This window comes from Anomaloglossus baeobatrachus, chromosome 8, assembly GCF_048569485.1.
Source record: "Anomaloglossus baeobatrachus isolate aAnoBae1 chromosome 8, aAnoBae1.hap1, whole genome shotgun sequence".
Taxonomy (NCBI): domain Eukaryota; kingdom Metazoa; phylum Chordata; class Amphibia; order Anura; family Aromobatidae; genus Anomaloglossus; species Anomaloglossus baeobatrachus.
In genome coordinates this window covers 156,225,411-156,251,838 of record NC_134360.1, presented here as the reverse complement: position 1 = coordinate 156,251,838, position 26,428 = coordinate 156,225,411, and the positions used below count along the sequence as shown (strand labels likewise).

The following is a 26,428-nucleotide window of genomic DNA, read 5'->3' as shown; positions in this document are numbered from 1 at the left end:
CAAAGCAAAAAACGCTACATGTTGCGTTTTTGAAACATGTCAAAATAACGCATCTCACAGGATCCTGCGTCTAACGGACGCAAACGCATGCGAACGCAGGTGGACGCGAGTCCATTGAAAATGCATTGCAGTGAAAACGGATTTGCACAGGATCCGTACTTCCGTTAAAAAAACGTTTTTAACGGATGTTAAAAAGACGTAGTGTGAAACCAGCCTTAGCTGCCCTTCGTATTGCCATATTCTTTGCACTACAGAGTGCAACTGTCTCCTTTTTGTTACTATGTTTCATATTCAGTTTGCACCTGTTCACATTAGAAAGATAGGATGTGCCATCAGTCTTTTTCTTAGATTACATATTCTGCTGTGTAGCAGCGTAGGTTGGTATCCAAGACAACAAGCTTCCAAGAAAACAATTCAAAATTTAACAAGCAGTAAAGTGAAGAATTTCCTGTAGTTGCAGGTATTACCATGTATGAGGGTGGGATTAACCCTTTACCTTATACAATCTGACGCAAGTGCACACATAATTATGCATTTAAGGCCTTGTGCGCACACTGTGTTTTTACCCGCGGTTTTGCTGCAGAAATTTCTTGAGAAATGTTTGTAACCTTTCTGCAGACATTTCCCAGCAAAACCTATGGGAATAAAAATAGCTGTGCGCACACTGGTTTTTTTTTTTTCTCAAGAACCTTCTTTCAGAATTTATTGAGAAAATTTCTTGAGAAAATGTGCATTTCACTTCTTTTCCGCAGGTACCTGCGGTTTTTGCCATAGATAACAGTAAAAACCGCGGGGACCAACTTGCGGAAAATTTGCGGTTAATCCGCGGCAAAAGCGTGGCAAATCGTGGCAAAAACGCGGGTGCGGTTTTACCGCGGTTTTTACCACGGATGCGGGATACTTTCAGAGGGTCCGGTTTTTTTTTAAGATAATGGCACTTTCTAGTGCGCACATAGCCTTAGGGCGGCTTTGCACGTTGCAACTTCGCACGTGCGATGTCGGTGGGGTCAAATCGAAAGTGACACACATCCGTCGTCACTTTCGACATCGCAGTGTGTAAATGCTAGATGATACGATTAACGAGCGCAAAAGCGTCGTTATCGTATCATCAGTGGATTCTCCGACATTTCCATAATGCCGGTGCAGCGACAGGTACGATGTTGTTCCTCGCTCCTGCGCCAGCACACATCGCTGTGTATGAAGCCGCAGGAGCGAGGAACATCACCTTACCTGCTGCCGGCGGTTATACGGAAGGAAGGAGGTGGGCGGGATGTTTACATCCTGCTCATCTCCACCCCTCCGCCGCTATTGGCCGCCTGCCGTGTGACATCACTATGACGCCGCACGACCCGCCCCCTTAGGAAGGAGGCGTGTCGCCGGCCAGAGCGATGGCCGCAGGGCAGGTGAGTGCATGTGAAGCTGGTGTAGCGATAATGTTCGCATCGCAGCATCGGCTTGCGATGTCGCAACGTGCAAAGCCCACCTTAGTGTGGATTTCACCATACCGATCACTGCACTGTACAGGGAGGGGGGAATCCCAATTTTCAGACTACATGTAGGTACTGGTATTGTTGCCAGTTTTCTTTGTGGGAGAAGGCAATAAAAGAAGAAAAAAAAGATGCAGTTCCACCACTGCTTTTTCTGCTCTTCCCCCTGCCTTTGACCTCATACACACCATAGAGCCACATGCAGGAGGCTGTGGCACATGGAGTTCTCTGTTGGTTTGTATTATGGAGCTGCAGGGGCTCCATGTGTTATTATTATTATTATTTATTTATAGAGCACCATTGATTCCATGGTGCTGTACATGAGAGGGGGTTACATACAGAATACATACACAAGTTACAGTAGTCAGACTAGTACAGAGGGAAGAGGGCCCTACCCTTGCGGGCTTACATTCTAAATGATTTTGGGGAGGAGACAGTAGATGGGGTGTAGATTGGTCGGGCGGCAGCTCTGCTCGGTTGTCGGGTGGCGTCTCTGCACGATAGTGAAGCAGTGAGGTTGCCATATAGTGCACCGCTGGGTGCTGTACGTGCAGGCGGATTCTGCCAGTGAAGCAGTGATTCTGTGGATGGTTCCACCGTGTAATGACTAACCATGAATTCCTCCACAGGCGTTGTCTGGAGAAGATGCTTTCACTTTTATTTCATAGTTTGATGTAGTCTAAAGCCCCATTCACACAGCTTTTCTGTTTCTCATATTTCAGAAATTGAATTTTCTTTCTACCCAATGTGCTGTATCCATTTTGTTCCCGTGTCATTTTTTTTTTTTTTTATAATCTATCTGCCATCTGTTTTTCTTATATGGGGAAAAGAAACATGACTTCTATAAACTGTAGTGAAGGACAGCATCTTTCGGATGACGCACAGATGGTATCCGAGCTCTGTTAATTTGTTATCATTGAAAAAACGAAACACAGAATTTATACTCTGATGTGAGAATGCAGCCTTTGGCCCCCTTCACACGTCCGTGAAAAAACACGCACGTGTGTTACGTCCGTTTTTCGGGTACGTTTTCCGTTTTTGTGTGTCCGTGTGCCATCTGTGTGAATGCCGTATGCGCGTTGGATGTCCGTTTATGCGTGAGAGAAATAACTGACGTGTATGTGTTGTCCGTGTGAATTTATGTGTGTTTGTGATGCACAATGTCGTAGATACATACCCGCTGACAGCAGACAGAGTCGCGCGTAGAGAATAAACTGGGGTGAACGTCACCCGACTTCATTGTCATACCGCGGCTGTGTCTGGGTGTCACGTCCTGATTAGCGGTCACCCGTGAAGGACTCACCGGTGACCGCTAATCCCCAGAGTGACTGAATGGAGTACCCCTCTCTCATACTTACCGATCACCGGCGCGGCGCTGCACGGCTGTTCTCTAAACTCCGGCGGCTTTTCCTCTTTTGAAAAAGCCGGCTGCTCATTAAACAATCTCGTATTCCCTGCTTTCCCCGCCCACCAGCGCCTATGATTGGTTGCAGTTAGACACGCCCCCACGCTGATTGACAGCTGTCTCACTGCAACCAATTGGAGCCGCCGGGGGGCGGGACTATACTGTGCAGTTACAAAAATAAATAAATAATTAAAAAAAAGCGACGTGCAGTTCCCCCCATTTTGATACCAGCCAGGGTAAAGTCACACGGCTGAAGGCTGGTATTCTCAGGATGGGGAGCTCCACGTTATGGGGAGCCCCCCAGCCTAACAATATCAGCCAGCAGCCGCCCAGAATGGCCGCATACAATAGATGCGACTGTTCTGGGACTCTATCCGGCTCTTCCCGATTGGCCCTGGTGCGTTGGCAAATCGGGGTAATAAGGAGTTAATGGCAGCTCATAGCTGCCAATAAGTCCTAGATTAATCATGTCAGGCGTCTCCCCAAGATATCTTCCATGATTAACCTGTAAGTTACAGTAAATAAACACACACACCCGAACAATCCTTTATTAGAAATAAAAAACACTAACAAATTCCCTCATCAATTTATTAACCCCAACAAAGCCCTCCATGTCCGGCGTAATCCACGGACCTCCAGCGTCGCCTCCAGCTCTGCTGCATGAAGGTGACAGGAGCTGCTGAAGACACCGCCGCTCCTGTCAGCTCCACGCAGCTAATGAAGGGAATAGCGCGATCAGCTGAGCTGTCACTGAGGTTAATCGCGGACACTGCTGGATACAGCTGATCGCGCTACTCATCTCAGTGACAGCTCAGCTGATCGCGCTATTCCCTTCATTAGCTGCGTGGAGCTGACAGGAGCGGCGGTGTCTTCAGCAGCTCCTGTCACCTTCATGCAGTAGAGCTGGATGCGACGCTGGAGGTCAGTGGATTACGCCGGACATGGAGGGCTTTGTTGGGGTTAATAAATTGATGATGAGGGAATTTGTTAGTGTTTTTTATTTCTAATAAAGGATTGTTCGGGTGTGTGTGTTTATTTACTGTAACTTACAGGTTAATCATGGAAGGTATCTTGGGGAGACGCCTGACATGATTAATCTAGGACTTATTGGCAGCTATGAGCTGCCATTAACTCCTTATTACCCCGATTTGCCAACGCACCAGGGCCAATCGGGAAGAGCCGGATAGAGTCCCAGAACAGTCGCATCTATTGTATGCGGCCATTCTGGGCGGCTGCTGGCTGATATTGTTAGGCTGGGGGGCTCCCCATAACGGAGAGCTCCCCATCCTGAGAATACCAGCCTTCAGCCGTGTGACTTTACCCTGGCTGGTATCAAAATGGGGGGAACTGCACGTCGCTTTTTTTTAAATTATTTATTTATTTTTGTAACTGCACAGTATAGTCCCGCCCCCCCGGCGGCTCCGATTGGTTGCAGTGAGACAGCTGGCAATCAGCGTGGGGGCGTGTCTAACTGCAACCAATCATAGGCGCTGGTGGGCGGGGAAAGCAGGGAATACGAGATTGTTTAATGAGCAGCCGGCTTTTTCAAAAGAGGAAAAGCCGACGGAGTTTAGAGAACAGCCGTGCAGCGCCGCGCCGGGGATCGGTAAGTATGAGAGAGGGGGGAGACTGATCGACAGACAGCGACAGAGGGACAGACAAGACAGAGAGAGACCGACAGACAGACAGAGAGACCGACCGACGGACTGAGGGAGCTTGACCGACATAGACAGGAAAAGAAAGAATGACCGACAGCGCTAGAAAAAAGCACAAAATGTACGCGGAGCATACAGAGATGCATCCGTGTCACGTATTGTGCGCACATAACCATTGACTTTCATGGTGTCTGCGTGTGCGTGTTCCGTGCAGAAAACGGACATGCTTCCGTGCAAAACGGAAACACATACGGATCACGGACACACGGACATTATGAAATAACGCACGTGTGACCTCAAACAGAGATTAACATTGGTGCACGTTTGGCCGTGTCTCCGATACATACGTAAACGGGCCAAACACGCACGTGTTTCACGGACGTGTGAAGGGGGCCTTAGGGGTACTTTACACGCTGCGACATCGCAGGTGCGATGTCGGTGGGGTCAAATCAAAAGTGACACACATCCGGCGTTGCTGTCGACATCGCAGTATGTGAATCCTTTTACATACGATTAATGAGCGCAAAAGCGTCGTTATCGTATGATCGGTGTAGGGTCCGACATTTCCATAATTTTGCAGCAGCTACGGTACGATGTTGTTCCTCGTTCCAGCAGGCAGCACACATCGCTGTGTGTGAAGCCGTAGGAGCGAGGAACATCTACCTGCATCCCGGCTGCAATGCGGAAGGAAGGAGGTGGGCGAGATGTTTACGTCCCGCTCATCTCCGCCCCTCCTGTTCTATTAGCCGTGTGACGGCGCTGTGGCGCCGCACGACCTGCCCCCTTAGGAAGGAGGCGGGTCGCCGGCCAGAGCGATGTCGCAGGGCAGGTAAGTGCATGTGAAGCTGCCGCAGCGATAATGTTCGCTACGGCACCTATCACAAGAGATCGCATGTGCGACGGGGGCGGGGACTATCGCGCTCGGCATCGCAACAATCGGCTTGCGATGTCGTAGTGTGCAAAGTACCCCTTTGAGTGCATGAAAAATATCCACCATGGAAATTGGCAAACGCTAGAGGCAGTGATGTAACTTGAAGCTCATGGACACCAATGCAAAAGCCGCAATGGGGCCCCCCAATCATTTTAAGATTTTAATAGTATTAGTCTTTTTATATAGGCCAAAGAGACCGTTTGGGCCCCCCAGGCTCCAGAGCTCGGGTGCGATTGCAACCCCTGCACCTATACTAGTTACGCCCCTGGCTGCAGGTTTTAGATTTGCAGAATTTATGCTGCGGATGTCGACGTAAATTTTATCCCTGACTGTTCAAAGGGTGAGTTGTGCTTGTAAAAGTAAGCAAATTTATAATTAACTTATTAAAAATCCTCTCATTCTTCAAGAATGGAGGGATTTTTTAAATTTAAAGATAACGGTTGCCTATGATACCGGCCACTTCAGAGTGTAAGGTTACCTAAACAAAAAGCATGTGCTTGTAAGCTCCGCTGTGAAGCGCGTCAGTGACCCCTGTGCTGGGAGTATGGCAGAGCGCACACCTCACACCAGGCCTCCATCACATTATGTTATTTTTCTTTACGGAGAACGGATTTCATTCCACTTTTCTCTCTTTCCTATCTTACATATATTTTGTTTATTTGCAGGTCTGTAATATGTATCTGTTCTTGCTTCTGTCCCTGTGTGTGACACTGTGCGATGGGCACTATGACAATGAAGACTGGACCGACCCTACAGACATGTTTAATTATGATGCGGCTACTGGCAAAATGATTAACCCGAAGGTACATAATTCGCAAACCCTAATGTTTGTGTTTGTTTGTGAAATGTAGAAAATATAATGAAGTGGAAATTCAGATTTGCTTGGCCTCAGTACATTGTCCCCGTGTTTCCGTAACGAATGATCTTCTCTGAGAAAGCATGTGGCTACTGTCTGTCAATCATTTGTATAATTAAAGGGAATGTCTACTACCTGGATAACATCCCTTTAAAGAAAGTAGCTCTCCTGCAAAAAATTAAATGATGTACAGCAGGTGAAATAACTATTAAGCCCGTCACCAGTTTTCTAACTAAATATGTTTCTAAGGCCTTTTTCACACGTCAGTCTTTCTGGTACGTAGGTGACCATTTTTATATGTGCCGGAATCACGAACATAGGCAGACCCGTTAAAATCAATGTGTCTACATGTCTCTGTGCGGCATACACACGTGTCCGTGTTTCCGTACGGCGACATGTCCATTTTTTTTTGCATCACTGATGTCCCACAAACCACACTAGTACCAGAAAAAAACATATCTTTGAAATAAAAAGCTTTTTATACTCCTTCTCCAGCGATGCTGTGTTCGGCCGCTGCTGCCTGCTGCTTCCTAGCCGGCTAATTACTCTCATAATATGCACTGCACAGCTGACCCGGAAGTGGCAGCAGTGGTGACACAGCAGCAGCCGGACACAGCAGAGCCAGAGATTTCGCACCACCGACAGCAGGAGCGGGGACAGGTGAGTTTGGAATACCTGATCTGCATGTGCTATCACTGATCACAGATAGCACATGGAGAACACATGTGTGCCATGAATCATGTCACACGGAGGTACATATGCGTTTTAACACATGAAAAACGTATGTGTTTTTCACTGACATGTAAAACAGGCCTAAAGGTGCTATTGACATGCATTTTTCACTAGATGTCAGTAACAACCTATCCAATCCACACAGGCAAAGAAATCAAACCATAGATGTCTATAAATTATGATATGTAATAACGAGAAATAACACAGCGAAAACGTATTGAACAGATGAAGAAAGAGAGATGCAAAAAGCCATGGATAGTCATGCCACCAACTGAAACTTAACACTGATTAGAAAGCAATCCTGCCACTTGGTGAAAGATATTATCAATTGGTTCAATTAATGGCTTATAGAGTGTCTCATTACCAAGGTGCCACACAAAAAACCTCTCATGATGGGTAAAACCAGTGAGCTGTGTGAAGACCTTCACAACCTTATTGTTGAAAACATAGTGATTGCATTGGTTCCAGAAGAATTTTTTCCAGCACGCATGACGGCACCGCGAGAGAGGGGATCCGCCAAGGACAGGAATCCTCCAGGATAAAAAGGGGCGGTACCTCTCCCCACATCAGTTGATTTCCTGTCCTTGAACAGGGAGCCTCCAGGAATTTTCTGGGAATTCAGGATGGTCTGATTAGGGCCGAAGATTGAAGTTCCAGCCCTGGCTGGCTCAGGCAGAGGCATGAGTCCTGCTGCGGCTGGCCAAGGTGCTGTAGCCACGTCGCAGCAGACTCACGGGGGTTCTGGCTACGTGCGGGAACACCATCCTCCAGGACGTCATGGGGGCTGAGATCGGAGGACACAGCTCTTGTACGGAAGCACGGAGGTAGTGTGCAGTCCACGGGGAGCGGGTAAGCATCACATACTTGGTCGACGGCGTCCTTGCAGCTGCAGGATCCATGGCGCTTCCAGTATTGCTGGGGAGCGCCATGTTGTGTGTGGCGGGGATGCGCCTATTGTAGTGCACAGAGCGTGGCCCCCCCCCCCCATTGGGCACCCCATTTTCGGTGACGTCAGTTCCCGAAAATAGGAGGCAGGAGTGACCAGCCATTTGTTAAAAAAAAAAAAAAAAAAAGTGCGGCAACCTTCCAGGCTGGTGTATTACAGCCTCTAATGCTCCAGTGATATGGATGAAGTGAGGCGGCACTCAGCAACCTCAATTTCGCCGCCTCCTTCCCCATGGCCACGGTCTGATCAGGATGATCCTGGCTCTCAGAAGGGGCAGCAAAGAGGCAGCCGAGATAGCAGTGGCACAGGCCCTGGTGGCAAACGTTCAGAGAAAAGTGATGGCCGATCCAGCTAGCGGTAGGATAATTGTGTAAAGCCCGACAGCAAAAGACCCTCCAAAGGAGGAAAGTCGGATGACATCACTCCTGACCCGGTACTGCCTCTTTGCACCTAGTGGGTGAGTGATCTTCGTGAAAGTTCACCATTTTTTAAAACACATTCGTATTGTTTGGTTTTTTTTCCTAGGTTCGGAACAAACCTAAAAAATGTCTGGAACTATCCAGTTCCTGGTCTAAAAGGCTGTGCAGGGACTGCATTCAGCAGACTCTATCAGAGGAACACCCGGGATTTGCATCTGATCTGAAATCCATCATTAGGGAAGAAGTCAGGGAATCCCTTAGATCCCTGACCAAGGATAGAAGCCTGGAGATACCTAAACCTCCTTCTCCTACTCATGAAGCCTCAGATGGGGAATGTGACTCCTCCGCCTCACTCTCACTCTCTTCTTCAGATAGCGACTCGGGAGGTCGCCAGTGCTTCCCGGTCGAAAATACAAGGAAGCTAGTTAAGACAGTACGGTCCACTATGGGCATCCCAGATGAGAAACCCGAAAAATCTATCCAGGATCGGATGTTTGAGGGCATGGAACAAAAGAAACGGTGCACCTTCCCTGCCATAGATAGAGTTCAGGCATTGATTGTGTAGGAATGGAAGAGGCCTGATAAGAAACGTTCCCTTCCAGGCGCCTTTAAGAGAAAATATCCCTTTGAGGACGCTTCCTGCTCCACCTGGGATAAGGCTCCAAAACTGGATATTGCGGTTGCTAAGGCATCTAGGAAGTTTGCCTTACCATTTGAGGACATGGGGTCAGTAAAGGACCCATTGGACAAAAAGGCAGATCATTTCTTGAAAAATACCTTGGAAACTTTGGTCGGAGGACTGAGACCTGCCATCGCGACCACCTGTACGGCTAGATCTCTCACTATATGGATTGATTTACTAGAAGACCAGCTTAGGGCAAAAGCCCCAAGGGAAGATATTGCTTCATCCCTTTCCCTGTTGCGGGGAGCAGCAGCCTTCCTTGCAGACGCCTTGGCAGACTCCACTAAGTTGGCAGCAAAGTCAGCATCTCTCTCTAATGCAGCCGGAAGGGCCCTTTGGTTAAAGTGCTGGCCGAGTACATGCAGACAAGATCAAAACTTTGCAACACCCCATGTCAGGGGGAATATCTATTCGGGCAAGTCTTCGATGATATTTTAGAGAAGGCTAGTGATAAAAATAGTGGATTTCCCTTTCCGTCCTTTCCATCTTCCAGGCGGTCCTTTCGGAAGAAACAAGTTTGCCAGGGTACGCCACACAGAGATCGGAGTAGCTGGTCCGATAGAAAGAAACCAGCAAAGGGGTTTATGTTCAAGGAACCCTCTAAGGACCATAAAAGATCATCCCAGTGACTTGTTTTCCCAGGTCGGAGGAAGGCGCTCTCATTTCCTTCCGTCCTGGGAAAAGATATCGTCAGATCCATGGATTCTTGGCCTAGTAAAATCAGGCCTCCGGCTCTCCTTCCATCACTCTCCTCCCCGAAGGTTTGTCATCACTCCTCTTAGACGGTCTACAGCAGAACACCTGGCTTTGGAGACAGAGATTCAGCAGCTTCTTCTCAAGGAAATCCTGATAGAGGATGCCAAACAAGAACAGGGAGAAGGATTCTACTCCATCTCTTTCTGGTAAGGAAGCCCGACTGTTCATATCGAACCATAATTAACCTAAAAGCTCTCAACCACTACCTTCGGATAGACAGCTTCAAGATGGAGTCAGTGAGGTCCATACTAAAATATCTGTATCCTCAATGTCACATGGCGGTAATAGACTTGCACGACGCGTACTATCATGTCTTGATCTACAGTCTATTCCAAAAGTTCCTCAGAGTAGCCCTGGACATGGGCGGGCAAATATGCCATTTTCAATTCAAAGCCTTCCCTTCCGGTCTGGTGGTGGCTCCAAGAATTTTCACAAAGCTGATATCAGAAGTGACCGCTTATCTACGACAGAAGGAAGTCCTTGTCATTCCCCATCTGGACGACTTCTTGATCGTCGGCACCTCTGCTCAACATTGCGTAGCTGTTCTACGGGAAGTACAGTCCTCCCTACTGGAGTTAGGCTGGCTCATAAACCAAGAGAAGTCCAGATTAAACCCGTCCACAACTCGGCTTTTTCTGGGACTCAGCCACTCAGATGTGTCGTCTACCGGATTCCAAAGTGGTAGGTCTCCAGTCCCAGATAGAAAGAGCTATATGAACCAATCGCGTTTCTCTCCGAGGAGCAATGTCCCTTCTAGGCTCAATAACATCAGCCATCCTGGAAGTCCGATGGGCTCAATCGCACACCAGAATCCACCAGTAGAATATCTTGGAACATCACGGAGCTCTGGGGGATCACCTGGATGAATCCATTGTTCTCAGCCCTCCCGCGCTGCAGTCTCTCCGTTGGTGATTGAATCCAACCAATTTGAGAAGAGGGGTGCCTTGGATAATCCCAGAACCAGAGGTAGCAACCACCGATACAAGCTTGTACGGTTGGGGAGCCCACTTGCGCGATCATCTAATACAAGGAAAATGGTCTGGAGCAGAAGCTCGAAGTTCCTCCAATACAAAAGAATTACTGGCGGTAGAAAAAGAGTTAAGTCACGTCAAGATCCTGTCAGACAACAGGCAACAGTCGCATATCTCAACCACCAGGGAGGTAGGGAGGTACTCGTTCCAGACCACATATGGACATAGCAAGCAGGATCCTTACTTTAGCAGAACCTCATCTGGAATCCTTATCGGCTGTGCACATAAGAGGGAATGAAAACACTAAGGCGGACTTTCTCAGTCACAGCAAGTTACATCAAGGAGAGTGGACCCTAAAACCGTCCGTTTTCAACATAACGGTACGGTGGGGGGTTCCAGAGATAGATCTGTTTGCAACCAGGCAGAACAAGAAAGGTCACCAATTCTGTTCACTAGATCCAAGGGATCATCCCTACTCAGTGGATGCTCTGTTGCTCAAATGGGACTTCAACCTCGCTTATGTCTTCCCTCCAATCAACCTCATTCCAGTAGTCCTGAAAAAAGTGAGAGAGGACAAGGCGGCAGTTATTCTGATGGCCCCCTTTTGGCCAAAAAGGCCATGGTTTTATTGGCTGACCAGACTGTCCATAACCAAACCATGGGTCCTTCCAGAACTACCAGACCTCCTCTCTCAGGGTCCAGTCTTCCACCCCCTGAACAACAGGTTACATCTAACGGCGTGTAACTTGAGAGGTCACTTTTAGGAGGCAGGGGATTTTCTCGGGGTCTAATTTCTACCTTGATGCAGTGTATGAAACCAGTCACTGCACAGATTTATGGGCGGATATGGAATAAGTTCTTAGCCTCCAAGGGTGCAGATCCTGCTGGGCCTGTCCCAGTCTCGGTCATTCTAGAATTCCTCCAGAAGGGTTGGGAATTGGGTTTGTCGGTTAATACACTAAAGATTCAAATTTCAGCCCTGGGTGACTTACATAACCATAACCTGGCCGGAGACCGTTGGGTTTCCAAGTTTATTAGAGCCTGTTCTAGGTCCAGACCAAGGCGCAGTCTACCCTTGCCATTATGGGATCTTAACTTAGTCCTCTCTGCCTTAACTAAACCCCCATTTGAGACCCTAGATTCTATATCACTCAAGCATCTGTCCCTCAAAACTATTCTCCTAGTCGCCCTTACCTCGGCACGCAGGGTGAGCGACTTACAGGCCCTGTCCATCAATCATCCCATTACTCATTTTCTTGATGACAGTGTTGTCTTAAGAAAAGACCCAGCCTATTTACCGAAAGTAAATTCTCACTTCCATAGAACTCAGGAGATTGTACTCCCTTCTTTTTATGACAACCCTTCTACTCAGGGTGGAACTGCCTAGATGTTAAACGTTGTCTTCACCAGTATTTATCAGTCACTACTGGGTGGAGAAGGGGCAGCTCATTATTTGTAGTCTTTCAGGGTCATAGGAAGGGGATTAGGGCTTCTAGGTCCATCTTAGCCAGGTGGATAAGAGATGCCATCTCAACGGCTTACACAACTAGTGGTGAGGAAGTGGTCTGAAGGCTCACTCCACCAGAGCAGTGGCGTCTTCCTGGGCGGAGAAATCAGATGTCTCCATCGAGCAGATTTGTAAAGAGGACACGTGGTCTTCTTCGTCCACCTTTTTTAACCACTATCGCCTTGATTTGTCCTTCACCGACATCACCTTTGGGAGATGGGTTCTGCAGTCAGTAGTCTCTCCCTAAGCTCTTATCTATGTAATTCTCTCGTGGTGCTGGAAAAATACGTAATTACTTACCGGTAATATGTTTTCTTCTGAAGCAATGACTGCACCCTTACATTCCCTCTCTACACTTGGGTGTTACCAGTTTATTATTTTGCTCCTATTCACGGGGAAATTGATGGTGGTGGGGCATGTCTTACCAATGATCCTTATTTCAGAGGTCCTGTCATGCTCTGTAATCTAAGAAATAACATCTGGAACACCATTGTAATGCGGGCGTCACACGAGGCGATCTATCGTGCAATAGATCGTCGGGGTCACGGTTTTCGTGACACACATCCGGCTTCGTTGGCGACGTCGTCCCATGTGACACCTACGAGCGATCACAAATCGGGTATCGTGTACTCCTCGTTTATTTTTAAAAAATAGTTTATTTTACTTTACGCAGGTTGTTCATCATACCCGGGGTAGCACACATCGCACTGTGTGACACCCCGGGAACGATGCACACAGCTTACCAGCGTCCCGCGGCACCCGCCGGCTATGCGGAAGGAAGGAGGTGGGCGGGATATTTACGTCCCACTCATCTCCGCCCCTCCGCTTCTGTTGGCCAGCCGCTGTGTGACGTCGCTGTGACGCCGAACGTCCCACCCCCTTCAGGAAGTGGATGTTCGCCGCCCACAGCGACGTCGCTCAGCACGTAAGTACGTGTGACGGGGTTAAACGACTTTGTGCGACACGGGCAGCGATTTGCTCGTGACGCACAAACGACGGAGGCTTGTACGATTGCATGATAGATCGTACCATGTGAGGCCCGCATTAGTCTGAACGGAGTGCAAAAACCCTAAAAAAAACTTCACTTTATAGAGAGAAGGGCTGCACACCAGTGACAGTGCAAGGTGAATAAATGTAAAGCAGAAACTGCTGTATGAATACTGACATGAAAAATACAATAGCTATATGTGAGAAGAAAATATGACAATGGAATCTGCATAACTGCCATGAACTTAAGAATAAAGAGAAATGTAGCTATTGAATTGATCAATACAACAGAGCCCCAACAACTCGTCACGGTTTTCTCTTAAATTGAGGTCCCTAGCTTGGTGGTCCAATTCTATGCGCCCTCTCCACTTTCAGGGGAGCCTCTATTCCTAAGGCCATTGGCAGTTCTTCCATACATATCCCCATTAGCTGCACAGGAGTGATTGACTCTGGGAGGCCTATGATTCTGAGGTTATTTCTCCGGAATCTGTTCTACAGGTCCTAACTGCTGGGTCACCTTAGTTGTCTTTGTGAGTTAAGCCTGCTTTACATGCTGCAATTTCTCGTGCGATCGCATTTGCGATCGCACCCGCCCCCATAGTTTGTGCGGCACGGGCAATTTCTTGCCCGTGTCGCACAATGCTGTAAACCCCCATCACACGTACTTACCTTCCTAACGACGTCGCTGTGGGCAGCGAACATCCACTTCCTGAAGGGGGAGGAACATTCAGCGTCACAGCGACATCACACAGTGGCCGGCCAATAGAAGCGGAGGGGCGGAGATGTGCAGGACGTAAACATCCCGCCCACCTCCTTCCTTCAGCATTGCCGGCGGGACGCAGGTAAGCTGCAGTTAATCGTTTCCGGGTGTCACACGGAGCGATGTGTGCTTCCCTGGGTACGATGACCAACAGGGCATGCGATTTTTAGAAAATGAGCGACGTGTCAGCGATGAACGAGAAGGTGAGTATTTCTGCTCGTTCATAGCTGTCACACGCTATGATATCACTAACGATGCCAGATGTGCGTCACTTACAACGTGACCCCGCCGTCATCTCGTTAGATATATCGTAGCGTGTAAAGCCCGCTTTATACTTTTATCCGCACTACATCATCCTCTGTTGTGCTGATCCTGGTATCTGCTGTGTCCAGCCTGTTGTGAAATGGCTGCCTGGATCTGCTGGAGAGACTCAGTGACTGTCTGCTCCAGCGTTTTCTTTTTTATGTCTGGGGCCATCTTTTTTGCTACCTCCGCTGCCAGATTTTTGTAAGGTACCTTGAGCTCTGCCAGCTCGGGATCTTCTCCTCCCCCCTCCGTCCTTCCTGTGTGACTGTGTAGCTGGTGTGGAGGCCTTGTTGTTTTTTGCTGCCCACGGTGTGTTCGGCACCATCGTGGTATGGCTGGTCCACTGTGCTCGGGGGGATAATCCCTCTGAGGTCCTGTCCTTGTGGAGGTATCTCTCCATATGCATCGGAGAGATGGCTGGAGGAGCTCACCCACAGGTGCCGATCGTTTGCGGAGATTTTTCAGGCCGGGAGCCTCAGGGAGCAGGGGTGATATGCGGAGCTCTTCTTACCCGCTGCTGTCCATGCGCGCGCCGGAACCAAAAGTTGTACAACATTTCTTAACCGTTTAGTGTCATTACATGTGTGTGTATATATTCATATTATATCCAGTCTTTTTCAATATTTAGTTATTAGCTTTATGATACTTTTTTCTCAGTTATTGTCAGTCACCCATTTGGGTTTAAATCACAAGTACAGCATACTGCACTTTAGATGATACACCTACCTATGTGTATGTTATCCAAACCATATATCTCATTACCATTTTTTGGGGGGAGGTTTTTGTTTTTTTTTGTCTTTTGCTTCAGGACAATCATGTTTTTAGATATATTCTGAATTGGTCATTTAGCCGACCTCTCCATTATCTGCTATGGTATGTCATTGCAATTTATTATCAATAAAATTGTATTTTTACGTATTCATTATTAGTGGTACTTTTTTCCTATGTCCCTCTTGGATTAACTCGGATTGACATATTTTTGTGGTGTACACATTTTGTTCTTATGTCACTATTTTTACTAAATCAGTGGACTATTGACCTTTTTGGTATTTTTCTTTTTGGCATGGAGTTCACTAAAGCTTCACAGGAGCCACTGGGATCCTCTTCCATCCTCCATGACAACATCACAGAGCTCGTGGATATTAGAGACCTTTTGCTCCTCCATCTTCTGTTTGAGGAGGCCCCACAGATGATCAACAGGGTTTAGGTCTGTAGACATACTTGGTCAGTTCAGCACTTTTACAGTTTTTCTTTAGCAAGGCAGTGGTCATCTTGGAGGTGTGTTTGTGGTCATTATCATCTTGGAATACTGCCCTGTGGCCCAGTTTCTAAAAGGAGGGGATCATGCTCTGCTTCACTTTGTCACCATACATGTTGGCATTCATGGTTTCCTCAATAAACTGTAATTCCCCACAGCCAACAGCACTCATGTTACCCCAAACCATGACACTCCGACCACCATGTTTTGACTGTAGACAGGCAGGTGTCTTTGTACTCTTCAGCAAACTGTTTGAGGCTTTCTTGTGCATCATCTGTTAGAAGAGGATTCCTTCTGGGATTTTGCTGCAGTGTGCAGCATATGGTCTGAGCACTGACAGGCTGACCCCCACCCCTTTTAACCTCTGTAGCAATGCTGATGTTTATTTTAGAAACATAGCCTCTGGATATGATGCTGAGCACGTGCACTCAACTCCTTTCATTGACCATGGTGTGGCCTTTTTTGAGTGTAACCTGTCTTTTAAAACCGCTGTATGGTCTTGGCCACTGTGCTGTAGCTCAGTTATTGCCTAGGCCATCTTTATGTACTGCAACTATTTTATTTATTTATTTACAGAACCTCAGAGAATTATTTGCCTTGTTGAACTTACAGTGACCAGTATGTGAGAATGATGACACAAATGTAACACACCTGCTCCCCATTCACACCTGAGGCCTTGTAACACCAATGAATCACAAGACACCAGGGAGTTGAAATAGCTAATTAGATACAATTTGTCCATTTTCACTTATGGGGTGTACTCACTTTTGTTGCCAGCGATTTTGATATTAATATCTGTGTGTTGAGTTATCTACCGGGCACCAAATTTACACTGTTATAGAAGATTTACATTGTTTCAAAGTGTCATGTCTTCAGTGCTGTCCTATGAAAAGATATATTTCCAAATATGTGAGTGGTGTACCTACTTTTGTGACATGTTTAATGCTGTAATTGTATTTATTCATTTTCTCAGCCCAGCACGGAGGTAAAAACAGAAACCGTTTGTGAAAAAGGAGAGGACACCTGCCCGGGCAACAATAATGCGGAGGTGACAAACACAGGAAAAGTGAAACCAACGGTAAGAATTTTTCCAGTATTTGGAAAATGGCATCTACATGTTTGCGGTATGTAATATGTGGAGGATCAATAATCATTCCCATTTTTCTAACATGTCATTCTATAAAGGAAAATAGAAAATATGCAACAAATTGTATGAATGTAAGCACTTTTTCTTTTAAAGTTGTTGTCTCGGACCTCTTATTCCTACCAATGCAGCCACCTGACCCCTGGCAGTTATTGTGCGTGTGTCCTTTTAATTATAAATGGATGTGTGCACCATACCGCCATTTACAAAAATTTAAAATAAGCAATAAAGATCGTTCACCTTCACAATTATGTCCCACTTGTTGTTGATTCTTCACCATAAAATTTTATTTTTTTTATCTTAATGTTTGAAGCCTGAAATGTAGGAAAAGGTTGAAAAATTCAAGGGGGCCAAATACTTTAGCAAGGCGCTGTAATATCTGAGGGGGGGGGTATTCATAATTATCCCCTCCATCTGTGTTAGAATTAGCATAAGTATTATACAATCGCACCTAGCAGGACCTGTGGTGATGTCATACCCATGTGACCAGAAGGGGCGGGGCCTCAGCCAACAAAGCTGATATCAGGAAGCAACATTTTTCTGTTGGCTGAGGCCCCTCCCCTTCTGGTCACATGGGTATGACCTCACCACAGGTCCTGTAATTGATTGTATAATGCTTATCCTAATTCTAACAGGTGAAGGGATGACAATGAACCCCGCCCCCCTCCCAGATATTATCTGATCCTCAGCTGCTGTCACTCAAGAAGCTGCCAATTTTGTAAACTTTACTTTCTTAGATTTCAAAACCTAAACATCCGAGCTGACCACTACAGGTATGCATAGAATCAGCCTGATAGTGCCAGTATAGAACTGGATTTAGCTTCTATACGAAAATCCTGGTGATTGGTGCGCTTTAACACTAGAGTATATTATACCAATTCAATCAATTTTATTAAATAGCTATTAAAAAAACCTGCAAAGTTTAAAACAACAATATATAGTCAAATATTGCACAGACAATCAAATATGCGGGGTTGCTCTCCGCCTTACTACACCAGGTGTATGTACAAATGCCTTAAATAACTATTCAGAGGATCACATTTTTTTAATTTTAGGTAAACCTGGCCCTCAATTTATTAACACTATGTATCACAATTATCGCTATACACTAGATGTCTTCAGTTATTTTGTTTTCTTTCAAGACAGAGGAACAGAAAGTTAAAGAGGATGTAAAATTACCAGAGACCAACAGTAACCCGGTCTTCAGACGCTACCTGCGGAAGGTGCTCAGCGAAGCTGAACATTATGGCCTTGTAAGTAGTAAAATAAGCCTTCTTCATCTTGTCTACGTCAACCTGAAAAAAGATCCACTGTGTGAGAGGGTTGAGCACTTATGTCCCCTTCATATGTCATTATAAAATACACATATGTCAAAAATCGGTACTGGTTTCATTAGTGTTTTTCCGGTATATGGATAAAGAATGAATGAAATGTCTTACCGTCTCCTGTAGTTTGCGGTATTAAACACGTACAGCACGCAGATGTCACACGTGGTTTCTCACAGACGCTTTGTCTTGCTTTGGCCCTTTTTATCTTTACTAACAGGAAACAACGGACATGTGTGACATGGTCTGTGTAAAAACACGGACATATGAAGATCATCTTAGGTTTTAATAGTACCTGTGGTGTCCGTGAAAAGAATGGATTCCACACTTACCGGAAATGTATACATGTGAAGGGGGCCTTAAAGAAACCAGTTAACAATTGTGTAAAACTCTACTGGCTTCTATACTGATGTAGATGGCTGAAGATTTAAATCGAGCAGGCAGAGGGTAGTACAAGAGTCAGGAGCGCACAGAAGTGTAAAATAACTCAGAGTTACGGTAGTCAGAAGGATAAAGGAGAGGCAGCGAGGGGTCTGCAGCACTGAGGAGAAGCAAGTGCAGCTGGGAAATGTAGTTTAATCAGTGTAGGAATAGGACCACTTATTCAGCTATGTGAAGCTCTATGTGCATCGAGGGGCAGTTGGAAATGGGAGAAAAGATACAAGAAAGTGTTTTGTTGGCTTGGTCTGTATTTTAACAATTAGTATGCATTTACTTACTGTGCTTTGTGATTATTCCAGTTTATTCCAATGCCCCAAATCACTACATTGTATGACTATTCCTCCTCCTACATTTCTGTCCTGGATCTGCCTCTGGTCCTTGGACTTATGTTTTGTTACAACATTGAGACTTTTATTATATCTTTAAGGCCTAAGCCACACGGCGAGAAAATCGGTGCGAGTGGAGTGCGATAAAACATTGCATTCCACTCAGACCAATATTAGCCTGTGTGTCAGCGCACATGAGCGATTATTTTCTCAGCCCTAATCGGACCGAGAAAACAATCGCAGCATGCTGCGATTGTAATGCGAGACTCTTTCTCTCGCACCCATTCAAGTGTATGGGGCGAGAGAAAAATCGCAGTGCACATGCAGTAAACCGGTGTACCGCGAGTGCAGTGCGAGAAAGGCAATAGCCGGCTATGGAGGAGAGAGGGAGAGGAAACCCTCCCTCCCCTCCTCAGCGCCGGCCCTCCCCTTCTCAGTTCCGGCCCGTCCCCCGCAGCTGAGGTCCGCTCGCACAGTCGGACCTCAGTCGCAGGGACACTCTGCTCTGCTGTACTGCCAGCGTGAGTGTCATGCGAGGATCGCACTAGTGCCCCGTGTGGCCCCGACTAAAGTATAATATCCTGCTCAGAATTTCTCAAAATGTTCTCTGCCCAAGTAATATGTTTTCCAAATTAATATTAATGCAAAACTAGGATGTCATCTTAAATGGGATCTTCACACTGGGCAGTTTTTGGACTGATTGACTGACTATTATTCCTCAGCCAGAAGACTCCAGTTCTGAAATCTATTATAACGCGGAGATGGTCCTGTCAAAGCAAATGGTTATTGAGATTCAGAAGTTCATCGATGATGATGGCTGGAATCTGGGAGCTTTTGAAGATACTTTGATCAGATCATTAGTGCAGTTCAGGTCCCACAATGTGAAGGAATGGTGGACGGTGATATTTGAGGACTATATTGGAATTGATCTTGGCACTACTTTAAAGGTAACACTAGTGGGATAAGATGCATGGGATTGTGTAATACAAAATATGTCATGAACATCAAACGCCTAATGTGATAATATTGTATATTACAATATAAATAAAAAAGGTCATGGGTTCACCGACACTAAGATCATCAAGAATGAATATCCCCGTTTGCGCATTGATCTTTACGCACTTTGTTTTGCTCCAGATATGGAATATTACACATGTAGAGGCTATACTTGTATGATGTAGTGCTATCCTTGACAGTGTAACATAACAATTGACATTGGGTCAAGCAATACAACATAGGTGCTAATATCGCTATGATACTCTGTGCTTGATATATACTGACCGTTTGGGCTGTAATAATAGACACATTATTTGGCTGCTCCAAAAGTACCTATAACTGAGGAAAGACCTAATGAGAACCTATACACTGATTAATGCCCCCGAACTACAGGCAGCATGAATCGGACACTGGCTTCCTTATGGCGTGCATATACAGTGCATTGAAAAAGTATTCATACCCTGTGAGCTTTCCCACATTTTTTCATAGTACAGCCACAAACTTAAATGTATTTTATTGGTACTTTATGTGACATACCAACCGAAAATAGCAAGTATTTGTGAAGTGTAAAGGAAGTGATACATGGTTTACTAATAATTTTAAAAATCTGAAAATTGTTACATTCATTTATATTCAGCCCCCTCAGTCAATACTTTGTAGAATCACCGATTGCTGCAATTACTGGGCAGTTCTTTTGGGGGATGTTTCCGTTAGCTCTACATATCTAGAGGCTGACATTTTTGTCCATTGTAGTTTGCAAATTAGCTCTAGCTCAGTGAGATTGAATGGAGGAGTCTATGAGCAGCAATTTTCCAGCCTTGCCACAGATTCTATATGTAATTTATGTCTGTTCTATGACTGGGCCATGCACACACATGATTATGCTTTGATGTAAGCCATCTATTGTAGCTCTGACAGTATCTTTAGAATCCTTGTCCTGCTGAAGGTGAATCTACACCCCAGTCTCAAGTCTTTTGTAGCCTCGAACAGGTTTTCCTCCAGGATTGCTCTGTATTTATCTCCATCCATCTTCCCATTAGCTCTGACCAGCTTCCCTGTCCCTGCTGAGGGAAAGCCTCCCCACAGCAGAATACCACCATGTTTGACAGTGGGGATGGTGTTTCAGGGTGATGTGCAGTTTTAGTTTTCCACCACTCATAGCATTTTGCATTTAGCTCAGATAGTTGTACTTTGATCTCATCTGACCAGAGAATCTTCTTCCACATACTAGCTGTGTCTCTTAGTGCAAACGTCTTATGGCGTGCTTTCAAAAATGGCTTTTGTCTTATCACTCTTCCATAAAGGCCAGATACGTGGCGTATATGACTAAACGTTGTCCTGTGGACAGATTTTCCCACCAGATCTGTGGCTCTCTGCAGCTCCTCCAGAATGATTATGGTCCCCTTGGCTGCTCCTCTAGTTAGTTCTCTCCTTGCTTGGGATGTGAATTTAGGTGGACAGTCATGTCTTCATAGGTTTGCAGTTGTGCCATACTCCTTCCATTTTTGGATGATAAACTGAACAGTGCTCCATGAGATGTTCAGTGCTTGGGCTATTGTTTTTTTTTACCTAACCCTGCTTTTTTCTTCTCTACAACTTTATCATTGACCTTTCTGGTGTGTTCTTTGGTTTCCATGCTACTGTTTGATCCATACCATAATGTTCTCAAACAAACCTCAGGTCTTCACTGAACAGCTGTAGTTTTACTGAGAATAAAATGCTTTCTACTTTGTGTTGGTATATCACATAGAATCCCAATAAAATACATAAAGGTTTGTGGATGTAACTTAAAAAAAGTGGAAATGTTCATGGATATTTCATTTCTTTTCAATGCACTGTATGTTTTACACTAAAATGCTGAAGTGTTTGAGTGAACATACTTAGAAAAACTGACCGAAGGTTGTGTCGTGGATGACTACTTCAAGAGGCCGGTCTAGAGTGACTGACTTCCATAGGCTGACCAGTCTTTCCTTTTGTGTGTGCATAGCAAGAGACCTGTCAGTCACCGGGATTGTATACATACATACATGATGTATCATCGCACTGTGATTAATGAATACATGAACACCCATATTGTTGTAGACGTTAAGAACACAAAGTACTTAGTTGGCGTGTTTATCAAAGTGTGCAAAAGCAATCCAACCATGTCAAGGTGTACCTTTTTAATATGAATGGTCGCTAACCACAAATGGCCTACCTTTCCATGTGCCAAACCAGGCCTCATCTGAATGGGGAGTGAACAGGAGACCAAGCGTAGCTCACAATTAAGACCTTGTGTCAAAGATGGGTGGATCAGAAGAAATAGGGGTCGCACACCTTTTATTATTAATTTAACGTACAATTGCATAAATATGCTATGTGGGCAGGGAGAAGTGTCCGGCGACCAGTCTCTGATTAGTCATCTTAGAGGCGTTGTTCTCAGCCTCTTTACCCAAGTACCCTCACTCTGCAATGCTTCACCATTTCAGAGTAACACATAGATGGCTTCAATACCGCAGCCAGTGACTTATCCGTGCTGCCCGTGGTTAGAGCAGCAGGAGTCCGCTGACAGGTTCCCTTTAATATTTCATTACTGGACTCCATGACAAACCTAAACGTTCATCTGCAGTTTCTAAAAGGTGATCTATAGTAATATCCGGCCACTTGTTAACCTATGTTCTCCTTTCATCAGGAATGCACGGAAGGCGCATACCAAAGTGATATTATTATAGTACAATGATGGACGTTTTAACCATTTGTATTCTGAATATTACTGCTCATATAAAACAAATCTGCCAGGATGTTTAACATCAACTACTTGAATCGATATTGAAATCATACATAGAAATGGCTTTTTACAGATCCTCCTGTGCATTACGTGCCTTGTATCAATCATAGCCACAGAACTGTGGTCGCACATTGGATGGTTTACACAGCTAAAGAGACTCTGTATTCTCAGCTTTTTTGTCAGCGTGGCTTGGAACTGGTTATACTTGTATAAGGTAAGAGCACTGAGAATAATGTATCCCTTTTATTGCTAAGGGCTTTATATGTGTTCAATGTCTAGAACATAAGGTTGGTACAATAGTAACAGCAGCTTAATTTTCATAGAACGCTTTTTTAAAGGTGTATATGTGCAGAATCCTTATATATTGGTAAGAAGGATGGGCGATTTTATATATATATAATATATATATATATATATATATATATATATATATATATATATATATATACAGATACTCTGTCCAAGCAATCGCCTACAATCTGTTGGTTGGAATTTGCATTGTGTGATTCCTAATTTAACCTGTGGTGGCGCTGCAGGGAAAAGTAACAGATGAATATCCATAGTGTATGTAATCAATGGGGACCTCTAGCTGTTAAGAAGAGACTATTACTGCTATATTTCAAAATATTTTCATTAATCGCTAACTTACAGCACTGTGTCCTAGTCTGTAACCCAAATTTACAGCATGGGTTTGAAGTTTTTAATTCTGAAATCTCGCAGGAAAAGGCCTGGTCCCCAGCTGTCAGACACAGCTGAGGGATCAGACATGGAAGACAGAAGCTTTTATTTATTTTTTTTTTTTTACTGCTTCTGTCTTTTTCTATGCTGGCTACACAGCACCCCATAAAGATGCATTGACACTGCCAATGCCTCTGTAGGACTTGGTGATCACATGGTTGCTGGACCTCTGCCGGAATACCCGGAGATCCCACAACGGAGGGTTCTCATCCTTATTACAGCACTGGCACTTTAGGAGGTATGATGTTGAAGGTCTCACTATTTATTGTCTGCAATATTGAATCACTTCAGTTCTGCCTTATATGCAATTGATAGTATTCTATATGTAAGAGACCAGGAACATGTTGGGTGCTTGTTAGTGCCTTGTTCACTCATCATCATTTGTATGCAAAAATTATGTGGGTCTCTTTCGGTATTGTATAATAATCAACCATTTGGCAAGCACTTTACTATATTGATGTAGAAACTTGGCACTCAAGATAAATGTGAATAGTGGTCTTTTATTGAGAAGAACTTGTCTACTTGCCACATAGACAGTGGTGGACACCGCGTCATACCTGACTACGCCAGTTGCTATACCTTCTGAGAACCCCCTGCACGCACACTGAGGAAGGTCCATGACTGAAACGTTTGTGCTTGGGCTGGTCCTACAAGTTCTTCTCAATAAAATACCACTATTCACTTTTATCTTGAGTGCCAAGTTTCTACATTTACTTGAGACGGTTTTGGACCCTACTTGAGCACCACCCCAGAAGTGCCGTGTGTATCAACTCACTTTACTATATGTGACAATTGATGGAAAATCATATAATTGAGACCCAACATATACTGGATGCCTTTTTGTGCTGTACCCACTGTATGTCCTGTGATGGTGTCTATATGTATTTTACTGTGTGTTTATAGGTCCGAAGTCTTTTTGGACCGCATGTCAATTTTTAAAATTGCATTTATAAAAAATGAAAAAAAATGTTTGACCTAAAAAAAAAACAAAAACAAAAACCCTCCTTTTTTTGTTTTTCTACATGGTTTATGGAGTGGTCTTAGGCTATGTTCACACACTGCGTTTTTTACCTGCCTTTTTGGTCCGTTTTTGCTGCAGAAATTTCTTGAGAAATTCTTGTAACCTTTCTGCAGACATTCCCCAGCAAAACCTATGGGAAGAAAAATTAGCTGTGCGCACACTGCGTTTTTTTCTTAAGAAAATTCTTTCAGTAATTTTCTTAAGAAAAAGAATGAGCATGTCACTTCTTTTCTGCAGCTAACTGCGTTAGTTACCATAGATAATGGCACAATAACGCAGGGAGCAACCAGTGGTAAAAACGCACCAAAAACGCACCAAATCGCGGTAAAAACGCAGGTGCGTTTTTGATGCGTTTTTTTAATGCAGGTGCGCTATTCCTTCACTCTCAAAAACTTTTCTTAAGAAATTTCTTAAGAAAAATCCTTTTCCTAGTGTGCACATTGCCTAAGGGTGCTGCCTCCATATTTTCTCTGACGCCTCATTGGGGGACACTGGACCATGGGTGTTATGCTGCCTATCCATAGGAGGACACTAAGTAGATGCAAAAGCATAGCTCCTCCTCTGCAGTATACACCCCCTGGCCGGGCCAGGCAAGCTCAGTTTTAGCTTAGTGTCTGTAGGAGGCACTTCCTTTTCAAGGTTTGTTATTTTTTGAGGGCGACGGTTTCCTTTTGGGACCGATCTCCCACTACCATCAACTGGCGGGAACGTGGAGTGTCGCCTCCACGTACCCCCTCCGGCGACTCTGGATCCTGGCTGGACGACGGGTTCCGCAGACACCGATTTTCCAAAGCCCAGGATAGAGGCCTGTGCCCTATAGCCCAATTCCTCAGCCCCTCTCTGCAGGCTCTGAGTTGAACATGACACCGACACAGCAAGCTGACTATGCTATTTTCACTGCCTGGAAAGCAGATCCCCCCTGACTGGTTTCCCAGACAAAGGGAGAAAAGACGCTGCAGGGAAGGCTCTCAGGACATTTACAGTATTTATTATGTGCAAGGAGCAAGGATCCTGCACACACAGTGTTAACTTTCTCTAGCTTGCTGGCTGGAGGAGGGGGAAGTTCTGCTGTTTGCAGAAAGTCTTGCAGATAATTTCCTGGTGGCAGGGGGAAGGGCCCAGGGCTCAGGGACTCATGCTGTTTATTATCTGCTCAGTTTATTTGCTCTAGCAGAAAAGCCAGCTGATAACCACCAGTGACAAGCTGTGTTCTGACTGTAGGGAGAAGGAGGAAAACTCAGAAGCTCCATTCCCGCTGTTTTTTTTACTACCCACAGCAGGGGGGGGCACACTGACTCATCTTCCCGCTCTTTTAGCGCTAAGCCCTGCCCCCCGCGGCCGCGATAAGCCCCGCCCCCCCCAGGAAAGCATGTGAAGATCTTCATAGAGCTCAATCCTTCCGGAGGACAGGGCCATCGGCTGATTCTGGTGAGGTGCTTGCTTCAACTGTAGCTCTGCTGAGCATTGCTCTCCCTCCTGGCATACTCCTATTAGGAACATGCAGAAATCTAAGGGCACTAAGAGTACTAAGGCCCACATAGTCTATTATTCAGCCTGCACTGCCTGCCACGCTGAGCTACCACGTAAACACACCTCTTCTCTCTGTGAGTCCTGTGCCCCTATAGCCCCCCAAGACCCCCCTACCACCACCACCGCCGCAACCAGCAGCCCAGAGCCTAGGGCCCCCAGCCCACCGGAATGGGCACAGTTTCTGTCCCAATCCATGGAAAAACTGTCACAGAACCTGGTTCTGGCTATGCAATGTCGTCCTCCACACACTTCTGGCTCCCTGGACGGAACGCAGCCTGAGGATACCCCTATGGAGGATCCTTATGAGGTAATCAGGGCACATGCTTCACCGGTTGCAGGGATTATGAAAAGAGCACACGGCCGGGTGTCTCCAGCGGGCTCTCCCTCGGGAGCACACAGAGGAAAAGGCTGTGGAAAAACAAGCGCAAATAGGGTCTTACCCAATATGTGGGGAGGGGGGAGTAATGATACTCACCAATTGT

The 26,428-nt window shown here is 45.6% G+C and overlaps 1 protein-coding gene across 3 annotated transcripts in view; it reads left to right on the top strand.

Moving 5' to 3' along the window:
- The window catches only part of CLCC1 (chloride channel CLIC like 1), a 72,494-nt gene that overhangs the window by 6,812 nt on the left and 39,254 nt on the right, over positions 1-26,428 (top strand). For all 3 annotated transcript variants that reach the window (XR_012725112.1, XM_075322047.1, XM_075322048.1), the window contains exons 2-6: positions 6,144-6,281; positions 16,632-16,736; positions 17,945-18,055; positions 19,617-19,841; positions 22,731-22,871. Coding sequence is in view for 2 of the 3 variants with exons in the window: in XM_075322047.1 (XP_075178162.1) it covers positions 6,144-6,281; positions 16,632-16,736; positions 17,945-18,055; positions 19,617-19,841; positions 22,731-22,871 (720 nt within the window). In the remaining variant the exon portion in view is untranslated. The remainder of the gene's footprint in view (positions 1-6,143; positions 6,282-16,631; positions 16,737-17,944; positions 18,056-19,616; positions 19,842-22,730; positions 22,872-26,428) is intronic.